The sequence below is a fragment of the Strigops habroptila genome, chromosome 3 (genome assembly GCF_004027225.2).
Source record: "Strigops habroptila isolate Jane chromosome 3, bStrHab1.2.pri, whole genome shotgun sequence".
NCBI lineage: Eukaryota > Metazoa > Chordata > Aves > Psittaciformes > Psittacidae > Strigops > Strigops habroptila.
In genome coordinates, this window is record NC_044279.2 from 30,659,148 (window position 1) to 30,672,528 (window position 13,381).

At 36.5% G+C, this 13,381-nt stretch overlaps 1 protein-coding gene across 1 annotated transcript in view; it reads left to right on the top strand.

The window, feature by feature from the left end:
* Positions 1 to 13,381, top strand: part of CNTN1 (contactin 1) — a 235,892-nt gene that overhangs the window by 188,668 nt on the left and 33,843 nt on the right. The window contains 4 exon segments of the mRNA XM_030479376.1: positions 425 to 545; positions 4,852 to 5,010; positions 8,223 to 8,372; positions 11,493 to 11,563. Coding sequence (XP_030335236.1) covers positions 425 to 545; positions 4,852 to 5,010; positions 8,223 to 8,372; positions 11,493 to 11,563 — 501 coding nt within the window.

A 13,381-nucleotide genomic window follows, 5' to 3' on the forward strand; every position in this document is an offset into this window, starting at 1 on the left:
CCTGCTCTGTTAGTAGGACTCCATGACATGTTACCATACAAACATGCATAAAAAAAGCAAATAATGGTGCAGAAAAATCATCTGACTTCTGTTTATGCAAAAGTTCTTGACTAAATTTAGTGTTCAGATATGGGCTTCACAAAGGAAAAGAGAGATGTTGGCTTGTAAAAAAAAAGCATTTACGAAGACATCTGGGGTTTTTTATGTCTGGTAAAGAACACCAGCTCCTCGGGAAACACAGGGCACTTTCAACAGCTGTCATATAAATCAGATGTATCTTTGAGGGTGATTTGTTCTCCAAGTAAGCACTTGCTTTTTGGAAATAGCAACCACTCTATTATCAGCTGGGAGGAATGTGTAGACAGGTATCACATTGCTGTACAGGGATGTTTACCAGCTTCACTAAGTGCTGTTTTTATGCCAGATTAAATCCAATGGTGAGCTGCTCATTAAAAATGTTCAGCTGCGGCATGCGGGGAGGTACACGTGCACTGCTCAGACGATTGTGGACAACTCCTCAGCTTCAGCTGACCTTGTGGTAAGAGGTAAGGTTCTGCAGGTAATACAGAAATGTGACTGGTTTTCACCTACACAAGCAGAGTGTTTCTGGTTGTTTAGAATATGTTGTTTGTCATCAAGAAATGAAAAATTAAAATGGGAAGTGCATGAACATGCAAAATCCTTCAAGTCTGCTCAGGGTACTGATTCTATTCCAGATGTTTAGCAGCCCAACTGAGCACATGTTTTCCTGAAAAGCAATAAAGATTTTTTTATTATGAATATTTTCTTTATGTTGAAGTAATTTTTAGGCAGTTTAATTTGGTGTTCATTATTAAAAATTTATTTTAAGTATCATTTCAATGTATCCACTGAAGAAGTCACTTCTTTTTTCCCATAAAGCTTTATGGATTAAATTGTTGTGTATAATGCTAGACCTACATTTAAAAGGATTCCTAGTTTTGAAATGACAGAAACCAGGACATTTGGGGTTAAGGTTACCACTCCATTATTAACTAATTCGCATCTGTGAAGTGTTACTGTGGTCTCAAAACACCGTGTTTGCATGTAGGGTGTGTCCTACACATCTGTTAGGATTCATGGTTTCAATAGCATGAGTTAACTCATGTCCTTTGGGTATTTTACTCTGTTTTGTGCCTCCAGGTATAACAGGTTCTGAAGTGCTAATGCTCTCTAATGCTGACAATTCAAAGCAGACATAACTTGTACTTGGAGCCATGTTGTTATGTTTTGCCCCATGTTCCAGTTATACTAAAGAGCTGTATAGCAGCTGAAGCATACCTTGTGCCTTGATTCTGAATCTGTCATCTGAGGATGTTGTGGACTTTCTGTATTTAATTTTTGCTGGGTATTAACAGCCAGTGAAATATCATCAGTTTTGGATGAAATGTCAAAGCAAATATGATAAGTGGTAAAACTGGGAATACATCTGCAAAGAAAAAGAGAAGGGTCTGTTCATGTGCCTTAGTATTATGTAAGCAATTCCTTTTAAAAATAAAAAGACAGATGAGGTGTCTTATCAAGCGTCTGATTCTCCTTCCAACATGGTAATTATAATTAGAATCATCGGTCTGAGGTTATGTTTGGAAGAAATTAACATTCATTTTATGCTCAACGTTTGGATTTTAATACAATGAACATTATTCTGCTTAGTGCTGAGTAATTCTCACTACCATTTTTGTCAGCAGAAGACTCAGCATCTCACAAGGCAAGCTTGAATATCTGATGAAATATGACAAAAGTTAACATTATAGTTACACTGCATTTGTAGGAAGAAGCAACAGTGAAGTATGAAAACACAGAACATCTTGTCAATGAAGTAGTAAAGGATAGCCAGTGTTCACGCAGGCACATGAAGATACTTTGTCCACAAAACTATTTGTGTGACATTAGAGTATTAAAATTGCTGTTGTGTTCAGGAGACTTGCTAGTGATATTAGTACACTGAAGACCGTCAGGCCGCTGAGTGCCCCAGCCAGCCTTAATGGCCCTGACCAGCCTCATCAGGACACCCACTCACATAGCTGTCCATCGGCCCAGGAGCCCTGTTAAGCTGAGCCCTGGACCTTCAGCCCTGACTGGAGCTACGTTACAGACATGCCTGCTTCCAGTTCTGTCTCTGGCCCTGCCCCCTGAATAAGCTTCAGACCTATACAGTAGATAGCTTGTCTCCTGGATGGAGTGCTTGGGTATATGCAGTAGCTTGTCACCCAAATGCGCCTGGTTCACTGCTTGCAGTACCTGTCACTGCCATACCAACACCCAGCTCTGCCCACTATATTCAGACCCTGCAGGACTGTGCCCCGTTGTTGAAGGAACTGCCAACCCTTGCGTTACTCATGGGTCCTGGTCAGTTTTCCTGAGGGTACAGCTGGCCTGTGGTGTTTCCTGACACATGCCATTGTCAGAAACTTTGATAGTGAGATGAGAAGCTGTAAGAGATACCTCATAAAAAAGCAGGAAAGAAAGGTCTTGGGACTGATAAACCTTTCCATATCTTCTATCTTGAGGGCTTTTGAAGTGAACAGTCTTGCAGGAGAACACGTCTCTCAGGCCATACCCACCTGAGTCCTTAGAGCTGGGCTAGCAAATAGGCACGTTACCAGGGAGAAGTTGACTAATAACCCTCATCTTAAAAATCAGCTCTTTGCAACAACTTCTACTTTGTGCATCCTCCGTGAAGAGTAAGAGGCAGTTTCCCATTGCATGTATTATGTAGAAGCACATACATCTACATTGTGTGTAGATGTATGTAGTCCTTGCCTTGAAAGGGAGGTCCAAGAACAGCTAATTAGTAGATTAGTTTTCAATGCCAATATTTAAATTTTAATAGAAATTGGTTATGAGCAATTCAGTAACCAACTGAAATGTATTTTTCCAAGGTTACTAAATGGGAACTCTTCTTGGATCTTAGGAGAAGAAACAATCAGGAATTTGATTGTCAAAGTCATAAGCTATAGCCAAACAGATCATGTAGAGTGGCCATGCTTATTTTATTTTTAACTAATGGCATATATATTCTTTAAGGAACCAATCTAAAGTTCAGTACTTTTGGAGTCAGGAATGGAATCACTTTCTTATTATAAGGATAAATTAGTTGAAAGCAAGGAACAACAATATATGATTGTATATTTTTTTTGGTTCAGTTAATTTTATTTGATTCCTTTTGCTAAGATTTATAGAGGAAATAAAGAGCTCAAGAGCTGAAGATATGTTTGGCACACTGTGTGTTTAGATCTGATGTAGAAATCTCGTTCCATTCTTTTTGTTGAGTTGTTTTTGTTTTGGTTTTCTGTGGTTTCTCTGTAAATACTGCAGAGAAATATATCCTGTTATTGTGGGGTTTTTTAATATGTTCTGGGACTTGTTCAGTCAGATTGTTGGATAATTACCTGAATCATGTTGGCATATTATCATCTCTGAATGTGGAATCAGAAAATACTTCTCAGTAGTTCTAATGCATTGTCTCTGTTTTTACACAGCAGTTGATATATATCACATAACTGTGTACCATATAAAACAGAAGCATAATAACAAAACCAGAACAGTCAATATTGAAAGAATGATCTGAAAATATCTATAGGCCAATTTTGTAAGTAAGTCCTAAGCTTTGGGTTACAGAATTACTGTAAGTTTGAGGGGTTTTAGTACAACTTACTGAACATTGTGGTGTCTTTTACAAATAAAGATTCCTATACTCACATATGTATGCACCTGCATCACTCTCTTCTTAGCTTTCTAGTCCATGAAAATAATCACCTGTGCCTGTTGATCTACATATTTTAGCCTCTCTTTGGGGGACCAAGTCACAGCACAGCAACAGTGAAAGAGTTAAGCACACAAAACAGAGGAGTGGGAGTAGTAGTAATTAGAAGGAAATCTTTAAAATTTAAAAAAATGCATCAAGAAAAATGCAAGCATTCACTTCAGCAGTTTTTCTCTGTTATTATTGTTCAGAAATAAAACAGATGAGGTTTGGTGAAGGGATGTAATACCATTTATTAGATTTAGTGATACACCTGGAAAAAACAGGCAAGTTTTGAGAACAGAGGCAAATCTCTTTTCAGAGGCAGATCTGAAGTACGACAAAGAAACTTAAAGCTAAATATGAATTGAAAATAATTGCTGTTATTTTAACATAACTATTTTAAGTAGGCGGTTTCAGCCTACTTGAAAAGCATAAAGATGAGACTGTGAACTGGTTTAAGGCAAGCAGCTTCTACCTATAATGATTTAGCTGGTTGCTGGGAGCATAGTAATGTGCCATCAGGCCAACATCTGTATTTAGTTCATGACTTTATATTCACTAGAGCGATGAAATTTGAAATTAATCTTTGCAAGTATCTACCTTTTGAAGAAAAAGAAATACTCTTCAAAAATTATTTTATAGGTCCTCCTTGATGCTCAAGACCGAAATGGCAGATGTGGAATGGCTGTTTTGTGGAAAATGTTTTCCCTTAGTGCTTGGTGGTGTCCTTTGTGGGGTGATTCTGGTGCACAGAGGTTGTTTGATTTCACCCACGTAGTTACAAGATTGCTTTTAGTTCCATGGGTGTAATGGATTCCACATTTTGGCATGGATTTTTGAAACTCTTAATATTACTACTTAGTCCAAAGCCATGGAAGTTTCATTTGATGTTTGTTAGATGCAAGAGCATTTATCCTCTGAATCACTCTGCAGAGTATTAAAATGTATATATTTTTTTCAAACTGTTCTTAAGTAGAAAGTGAGACTTGAAAGCCTTGTATCTGATAAGTACAAGTATAAAATTTAATGAACTTCAATTTTCAGAATATTTAATTTGTTAATTGAACTACCAATTGTTTTCTCAGGTCCTCCAGGCCCTCCCGGAGGTATAAGAGTAGAAGAAATTAGAGACACTGCTGTAGCACTTACCTGGAGTCGTGGAACAGACAATCATAGCCCAATTTCTAAATACACTATCCAGTCAAAAACCTTTCTATCTGAAGAGTGGAAAGATGCCAAAACAGGTAAGAGTAATGCCAGAAGTAATAAAGCCAATAGGTTTTAATGTGTTTGATTGTTAGAAAACTTGGCTAATCAGAAAATAGTAATAATATAAAGAAAACAGGGATGCTATTAATGTTTTCTACAGGGTTTGGAAGCGGGTACCATCTCGTCAGTAAGTTGTCAATAGGTTTGCTCCCAGCACTTTGAAGGCCTGAACTGAACATCAAGAAATAAGGAAAAGAACAGGCCAGTGTTTTTACCTGGTTTTTGCCTCTTTCCTTGTTGCTTGAAACTTTCCACATCAGCTGCGAAAATAATAGAAGATTTATTTACAGGTCAATAGGTTAATTTTGATGAAAAATGGGTGTCTTCATTTCTGTATTTGTTATGCAGAAAGTTGGTTAAAATTGTCTGCATTTTCCTGGGAACAGGCTAAGTTCCAGTTGCATTAAAACTGGCACCCCTAGAGAAAACATAGCTAAGATTATCCTTCTAACCACTGGATGTCGTCATTGTGCCACATAATTGCAGTCGAGGAGGCACCTACCTGAACACAGGGCATGCTAATGTATAGTTCTTGCAAGGTTTAACATAAACACATAAATTATTAAAATATTTTAGAATAGTAGTATCTTTGAATACTTTATAAAGGATAGAATTGCCACAAGCTATACAGAATTGTCCTATCAATATGATTATTATGCCACCATAATAAATTATAATTGAAGTGCTTTTCTGTGGAATCAGGGCAGCACACACTCAGCATTTCTAAATACTAAGAATATAAGTAGTTTCAGCTACTGCCTTTCATTTAAGTTGTCCCTTGAAACTACAGAGATAGATGTCGAGGAAATAGACTGACATATTGACCTGAAAATCTCTTACATTCTTAGAGTAAAAAGATAAAAATACTAGGCCTACTGCCTTAAATCATATTTCTCTCCTAGAATGTGTAGTATATGTAGCTCTATTTTATATAATTACCTCCAACAGCCAGCACCAGTACATAACATGTTAAAGTAGCTTGGAAAATAAAATTAGAAAATTCCCCAGTCCCTTCCTATCTCTCATATCTTGGTTGATAGCTTCTGTTAAAGAGATTTCTTTGAACTTAAAAAAAAAAAAATTATTGTAGAAATTAGAGCTGTTCAAATAACTGATGATTTGCTTCAGTAACAATATATGCAGGAGGGAGGATCCTTTTAGACCAGCCTCTGCTTTTTTCAGGATAAATTATAAACAGGGATAGCAGCTCTGATACTGCTTCCTTTCGTGCTGTGTGTTACCTGGGACTAGAAGTGTGTGTAGGAGATACAAGTGTTGGTTTCAGATCTTTGCTCTGGTTCAGAGCAGACATTTGAACCCATCTCTCTCACTTCTCAGGAAGATTCCCTATTTGCAGTGTTACAGACATGATGTGCTTCTTTGCATCTCTGCAAAGAGAGATGCACTTCTCTGCATCTCTGAAGTTCTGCAGCTTTACAGATTTAATGAGATAGTCATTGCGACATGCAGTCAGACTTTGAGTCTTATCCTGTAGCATGTTGAGTGGGATTCACATCTTGAGTTGGACTGGTAGGAATCTAGATTGTTGAATTCCTTTTTTAAGAAGCTAGCAGGAAAGATACAAGTTATTCATTTCTGAAAAGTTGAAATTAACTATTCTGGCGTTTTCAAAATCATTGCTTTTTCATTTGAACCGCACTGAGTAATCTTGATTAATAGATGACTCCCTCAAAAAATAGGTAAAATCACCATAGTAACCATCACTGGCACCACTGCCAGCTTTTACTTAATTTCTAGGCTCCTCCCAGCTTGGTTCAGTATTCACTTTCATATGAAAGTCGCATGATGAACAGTCCAAATTGATATTTAGTCAGTGATTAGGCTATCATTTAATGCTGCTAATTTTCAGTGTGTGGAACAAAAAAATATACTTTGGCATTGCATTTTGGAATTATTGTTGTTATTATTGCTACTGCCATTATTCCCAACCCAAATCATTCATCTCAGGTTGCATAACATTGAGTGTGTTTCATGAAAGAAGTGTATTCTGCTTCACAGTATAGAAATATGTCTGAACAGGTAATGTAATAAGTTGTTTACACTTATGTTGCTCTTCTCAGTTAAGGGGATCAGATTCTCATCATATTGAGTATTCATAATTATTCTGGGAATTTGTGGCACAGTAAGATTAAATGAAGAGATTGAATGTAGCCCATGAAAAGGAATGACAAATTTATTTCATGGCTTGGATGCCATAGGAGATTTGCAATGGCTCTACTGACTGGACAGAAAAATAATTTGAGTAAGGATGATGGAGGATGGTGGGCAGGTGGAAAGAAAATGGAAAGTGGTTTTCTTTCCCCTACAGGGCTTCACTTTGCAATGAAAAATTTAATGATCATTAGGTAGAGGAAAGTTGTGCCACCATCCAGTACTTGCACCGCCATGCCTGGGGTTTTTTGTAGTCATCGCATTTATATTCTAATTCCAAATCAACTTCCCAGTGCAGAGTCTCTCATTTCTCATCTCCCTCTGAATCCAAGACTAATTTGACAAACCACTCTTCACCCACACAATAAATGAAAACCCTCTGTCTGTCTGTAACTGCAGACAGCTATAGAAACAACCCCTATTGTCTGTGAATTGTAGATAGTCATGAGTTACTTGTGGTAAAGAAGTCTTTTCACAGGAACTACAAGAACACTTTACCCTTGTTGGATCTGAACTAGGTAGCAAGTTGCAACATGCTCTCTAATAAGGTACACCAAATTAGGACTACAATTTATAAATCACTCTTTATCAGTTGATCGAACCCTACATTTGCGTGTCTGTATCCATGTCTATATCATGAATTTTTATTTTACTGGTTTTGCATTCCAGATTTCTCATTGCATTTGTCTGTAGGTAAAATGAAATTCTGCAACTACAATATGTAATTACTAAGGATACTTCATAACTACATCTACTGTGTTTGCTAGTTCACACCCAGTTAAAAAATACAGGTCTCTAAAGGTTTATGTAATATAGTGTCATAGTTTCCAAATTCCAAGTTACTGCCACGAGTACTCCTTGTAAAATGTGGTATTCCCAACATACAACATCAAGTTTCTTTCAGCTGGCTCTGTGTGATTGCAGAATAGTGGTAGTTTTGCCGAAATCAACCACATTGTTGGCTAATCCTAGTGTAAAAATGCTGTTTTCTAAAGCAATTTCTTATTTTTTTTAGAACCAGCAGATATTGAAGGAAATATGGAATCTGCTACAGTGATTGATTTAATTCCATGGATGGAGTATGAGTTCCGGATAATAGCAACAAACACTCTGGGGACAGGAGAACCTAGTATGCCATCACAGAGAATTAGAACTGAAGGCGCTCGTACGTAAACAGAATTTTCACATTTTTATTAATTAATTTTGTAATTTTGGTTTTTATTTGAAAAAAACCCACTTTATAAGATTTAAGTCTAGAGAATATATTTTCAGCCACCCACTACTATAGGTTTTAGCAAGCAAATACCAGACTGTCCAGCTGTGATAGCATCAAAGCAGACAGGAAAGAAACATCATGATACAAACAGCAAATTTGCCTCCATTGCTGAAGCAGAATCATACTGTATCTTTCAGAGATCCCTCACTGTATCTATCGGTCAGGCTGTGTATGTATGAATGCATGTACATTCTTGGGACAAGGGTACAGGAAAAAACGTGTGTATTGAACAAGGAAAATGTGCATTTGCTCTTTGGTTTGTATTCTAACTGAAAAATACATGACAAGATGTGTGTTATACTGGATAATGCCATTTTTCTGAGATTGAAGGTTTGGACTTGTGTATTCTTACTCCACATCAAAGATGTGACATTATCCGACACAACATATGCTCTTATCAGTCTAATTACTCAGTATTGAAATCTCAGAGCATATTTAAGGATATCCTTTAGGCTTAAGCATGTCCTTTTTAAAATGAATTTTCAAAAATGGGGAATTAGATGTTATTATTCAAGATAATACATTTTAGTTTGACTGTACAAAGGAGATAACAGTAGTGCTCCAGGAGGTAATGTATTGCTGCAAAAAGACTGTATACCAGTATATCCTCCTTAACACATATTAGCACCCATGTGCAACCCAGATATATTTAGAATTGTTGTCCCATAGGTTGAGATTTGAAACTAAAATCACAAAATAAAGTGTAAAAGTTAATTTTTATAATGATGTGATGCCTGCTAGTTCATTGCTTTGATTAGACAGTGTTTTCAAAATAAAATGTATTTGCATTGCAAATTTCAAAGCCTTTAATAAAGAAGACCCATGTTTGGTCCATTAAAAATTTTGTTGCTTAGGGAGAAAGGAAATAGAAATTAGTTAAATTATTATGGACAGGGAAGGAAAAGCCACAGAACTTTAACACTAAAGTAGAAGGAAATTGCCTATAAAATTGACTGCTAACATCAAATGGTTTATGACCCAACAGCTGTATTTGAAGGCCCAAGAATCTAAGTGAGAAATTTACACATGCTTCCTGGAGTGCTTGCTGCACAGTAGACATTTTTGAAACGTCAGAAAAGAAACAGAAAGGGAGGGGGAAATAATGCTCACAGGTGGAACAGTGGTAGTGTCCTGCATTTTGCAGTGTGCCGCAAAATGATATTTTTTGTAACCTCCCCCAAAAAATGTCATATCCTCCAGTTTTGTAACAGGATGCACTGCTTTGCAAGAGGTGGTCTGTTTAATCTGTTGTCTGATTCCCCATGCACAGCACCGTTGTCATCTCACAGCAAGACATTTTTGATGAAACAAAGCAAAATGTTAATGTAGTTTTTCTAGGCATCAGCCAGCACTTCTGGCCATGCCAAAGTAGGGTACAAATTAGTATCAGTTTGCAGATGATCTTCTGTGCCCAAGTGCATTTTCTGCCAGGAGGTGGAATTTGTTATAAGCGGCAATAATAGGATTTGGGTTGCGCTGTCAGCTTTCGTGGTAATACAGAACCAGCACTGCATGTGCATTTTCATGTTAATTTGAAGGAGGTAAATATTTTATAGCACAAACAATCCATATCCACACACTGTAGTTATTTTAAACATTTGTTCTGTATTAAACAGCAATAAACAGTGCTACATCTTTTTTGTACTATATGGGTGACATAATGTCTGTTAAACTCAAATGTCGTCTTCAGTTTTGAAGTCTTTCTTTTAGACAGCTGTAATTTCAGTAACTTTTATTAGCATGCTAAGAATGTGTGCTATAATTTTTCTGTTTAATGAAATCTGCTTGCTTCATCAATAACATTTCACAGTGATTTCTTGTAATTCAGTGGTTCAGAGTCTGCTTTTATATGTTTTAGCTTCTGGATGCATTAGTGTAATTGCCTAAGTATAGCTGTCTGAATAAGTAACCTGGTCTTAATGGAGAGAGAAACCCTGGTTTAATGGCTGAGAGAATGAGGGAGATTCTCTTGAGAAGGGTGATTTGTAAGACATTAGGCAGTCCTTTTTCTCTTCTCGCGCAGCCTGTGTATCTTCTTTGACTACTTAAGCACTAAAGTTATACGCTTGTAATAGGTAGTGTGACTACCGTGTCTTTCAGTAATAACTAAAGGTAGGGTGATAAGTTCAAGCTTCCTCTGGAATTGTCGCGATATATATGTTCAGTCTCGTTCTCCACTTATTTGTGTTCTGGAAGGCCAGCAATAAATAGCACAAACCATGCACTGAATACTGATTTCAATTTCAGATTTATTCTTCATATTTTTATCCTTACTAAATGAATTTATCTCTGCTTTGTGTTTCTCCCCAGCTGACCCTCAGAGAAGGCCTCAGCAAATATCTTACATAGTGCGAGAGCACTTGGGGACTATCCCCTTACTATCTTGTGACATTCACTTTTTAATGGAGAAAATGCCTGATCATATAAGAATTTTTAACACAAAGAACATGTTCATGTAGATGGGGCATGTGGTTAATGCACCTACCCATTCTGAACATGCCGATCAAGAAGATGTATGCCACTAATCTACAGTAGGATTAGGTTGCCAGTGCTTCAAAGATATATCCATGGGTTTAATCTTACACATTGCAAGTAAATCCATTGAAGCAGATGGAGCTGATCACAGTCTATTAAAGTAAATACATGTGTAAGTCCTGAGTGCTTGAGCTATTGGCATACCAACATCTGAGGAAGCACAAGAACACCACATTGCTTCTCTGAAGACCTATGAGGAGTATTCAGTTTCTAAATATTTAGTTAAATAATTGTAGAGAATATTGTTAAAAAGAAAAATGACTGCTAGCTATGGTTAGAACTGGAATGTTTCCTGCTGCAGTAGCTATATATTAGTCTTGTCAAGATCGCAGGTTCTGACAGCTATTACAGACTATCATCATTTTAATTGTGTGCCATGAGTGCTCATTGGCTGCTGTGAAAAGAAATGTAAGTAGTGATATTTTACTGACTGCATACTTGTAGTGATTTTTCTCATCTCTTCTATTTTTCTAGCACCTAATGTGGCTCCTTCTGATGTTGGAGGAGGGGGTGGAAGCAATCGAGAGCTAACAATAACATGGATGGTAGGTATTGCACTGAGATGGCAAAAAGCTGTGCTTACTTGTATCTGATCTTGCTCCTCCTGAAACCCATGGCAGGTTTGTCACTGGCACCTGTGAGAGCAGGATTTGTACACAGTATATAAGTTTTCAGAATTTTCTTATAAAAATACATAAAAAGGAATGAGGAAGACAATATTTTAGATGTTTATGTATTGGACATTTCTAAAATACAATCTAAAACATTCTCTGAGTATGTTTCAAAGAGGTTGAAATACAAACTAACTATGATAATGCATTGATTTAACCACATTTGAAAATTCTGCATATTGTATCTTTCTTTGAGGTTTATTGTAAGTTACAATCTGAATAGCATGCAGATTTGCTTACTACGTCTGAAAGTAGAATGCCTTATGACTTTAATGTGCTGTGCACATATTTACAGGCTTTATTAAAAAAGAAAAAAATACATTGTCATTTATAAACTAGCCTGTTATAATTATTAACTTCCGTTTTAAGGAAATTCTTCTATAGTCACATTTTATGAGTTTTAGTTTATGCTAGTGGGACTGGTAACACAAAACAGTGTTGCCCCAGGCCACAATTTAGCCATTCATTGATATCCACATACTGATGATGATGTTCTATTTCTCCAAGCCATTAATTTTTCTTTAATGATTATGTTTTAAGCAAAATAAGGAAAGGGGAAAGGTGTAGAGATAAAATGTTAATTACAAAAATAATGGAACGCAAAGTTCAAAAAATTGGTGTTACCAAAAAAGCTTTTCAGTAAGCAAAGTTTTGAAAATTTCATCTCTCTCATGTACTGTAGGTATTCAGTCAATGATATTTTGTCCTTAAAAAGTCTTGCGTATATAGCTATATATATAAATGCTGTCTTTATATAAATGTTGTTCTGGTATTGAAGCAATGGTTTTTAAAATCTTCCTATACTATGGAGAAATAAAAAGCAATCCAGGGAAGAAGGGAAGAGACAAGAAGTTGGGGAGAAAGCAAAACCCAGAACAAGAGAGGATAAGGATTGTGTAGGTAAAAGTTGCATGGAAAAGAGAGTTAAGTCTTTTGAATGGTGTTTGGGAAAGCTAAGGAGGTAAAATACAACAAAAATAGAAAAGCCTGTTGGATTCATGCCAGAGCCTATCAGTATCCAGCAAAAACAGAGTTACGGAAGCCTCTTTACCTCTGGCAAAGGAAGATGATTAAATGTTATGTTTGAAAAAAATTACTGAGTTTATCTTGCTACTGACCTCTCTGTTCACCTTCATAAGGCTATGAGGCACACAAGGCACATTACGCCATTTGTGTTGTTTGGGGATTAGTTTCAGATGTAGCAGCTTATTTACCTCTATGAAAAGGGCTTTTTTTTTTTGTGGAAATGTCATAATTCCAAAGCAACTTTGTAATTGTTGTATAGGGATCCTCCTTACAAATGTACAGATTTTAATTCCTATGCAGATTTCCTTCCTTTTGTACAGAAGTTTGGTCATACCTATTTGGAGAAATTCTCAAGTATGACACAGAAAGTCAGCCATATGTTTGGGCTAACAGATTTGGGCTTTCCTGGTTTGTTTTGTTTGTTTGGGGTTTTTTAATGCTGTTCAAAATATTTATTCAGTCTTCCTAAGTGTTTTAGCAATGAATTTACCTAAAGAAAAAAATCTAAATTTCTGAAAAAGGAAGATCCACATTTCTGTTAAAATACATTGAAAACGTTATTTATTAGTTCCACTAAGAATAGGTGTGGAAGTCCTAACTGGTTTGATTCTGATCTTTATTTTTGAAGAGCAGAAGTCAGATTAAGAACACATGCAATGGACAGTT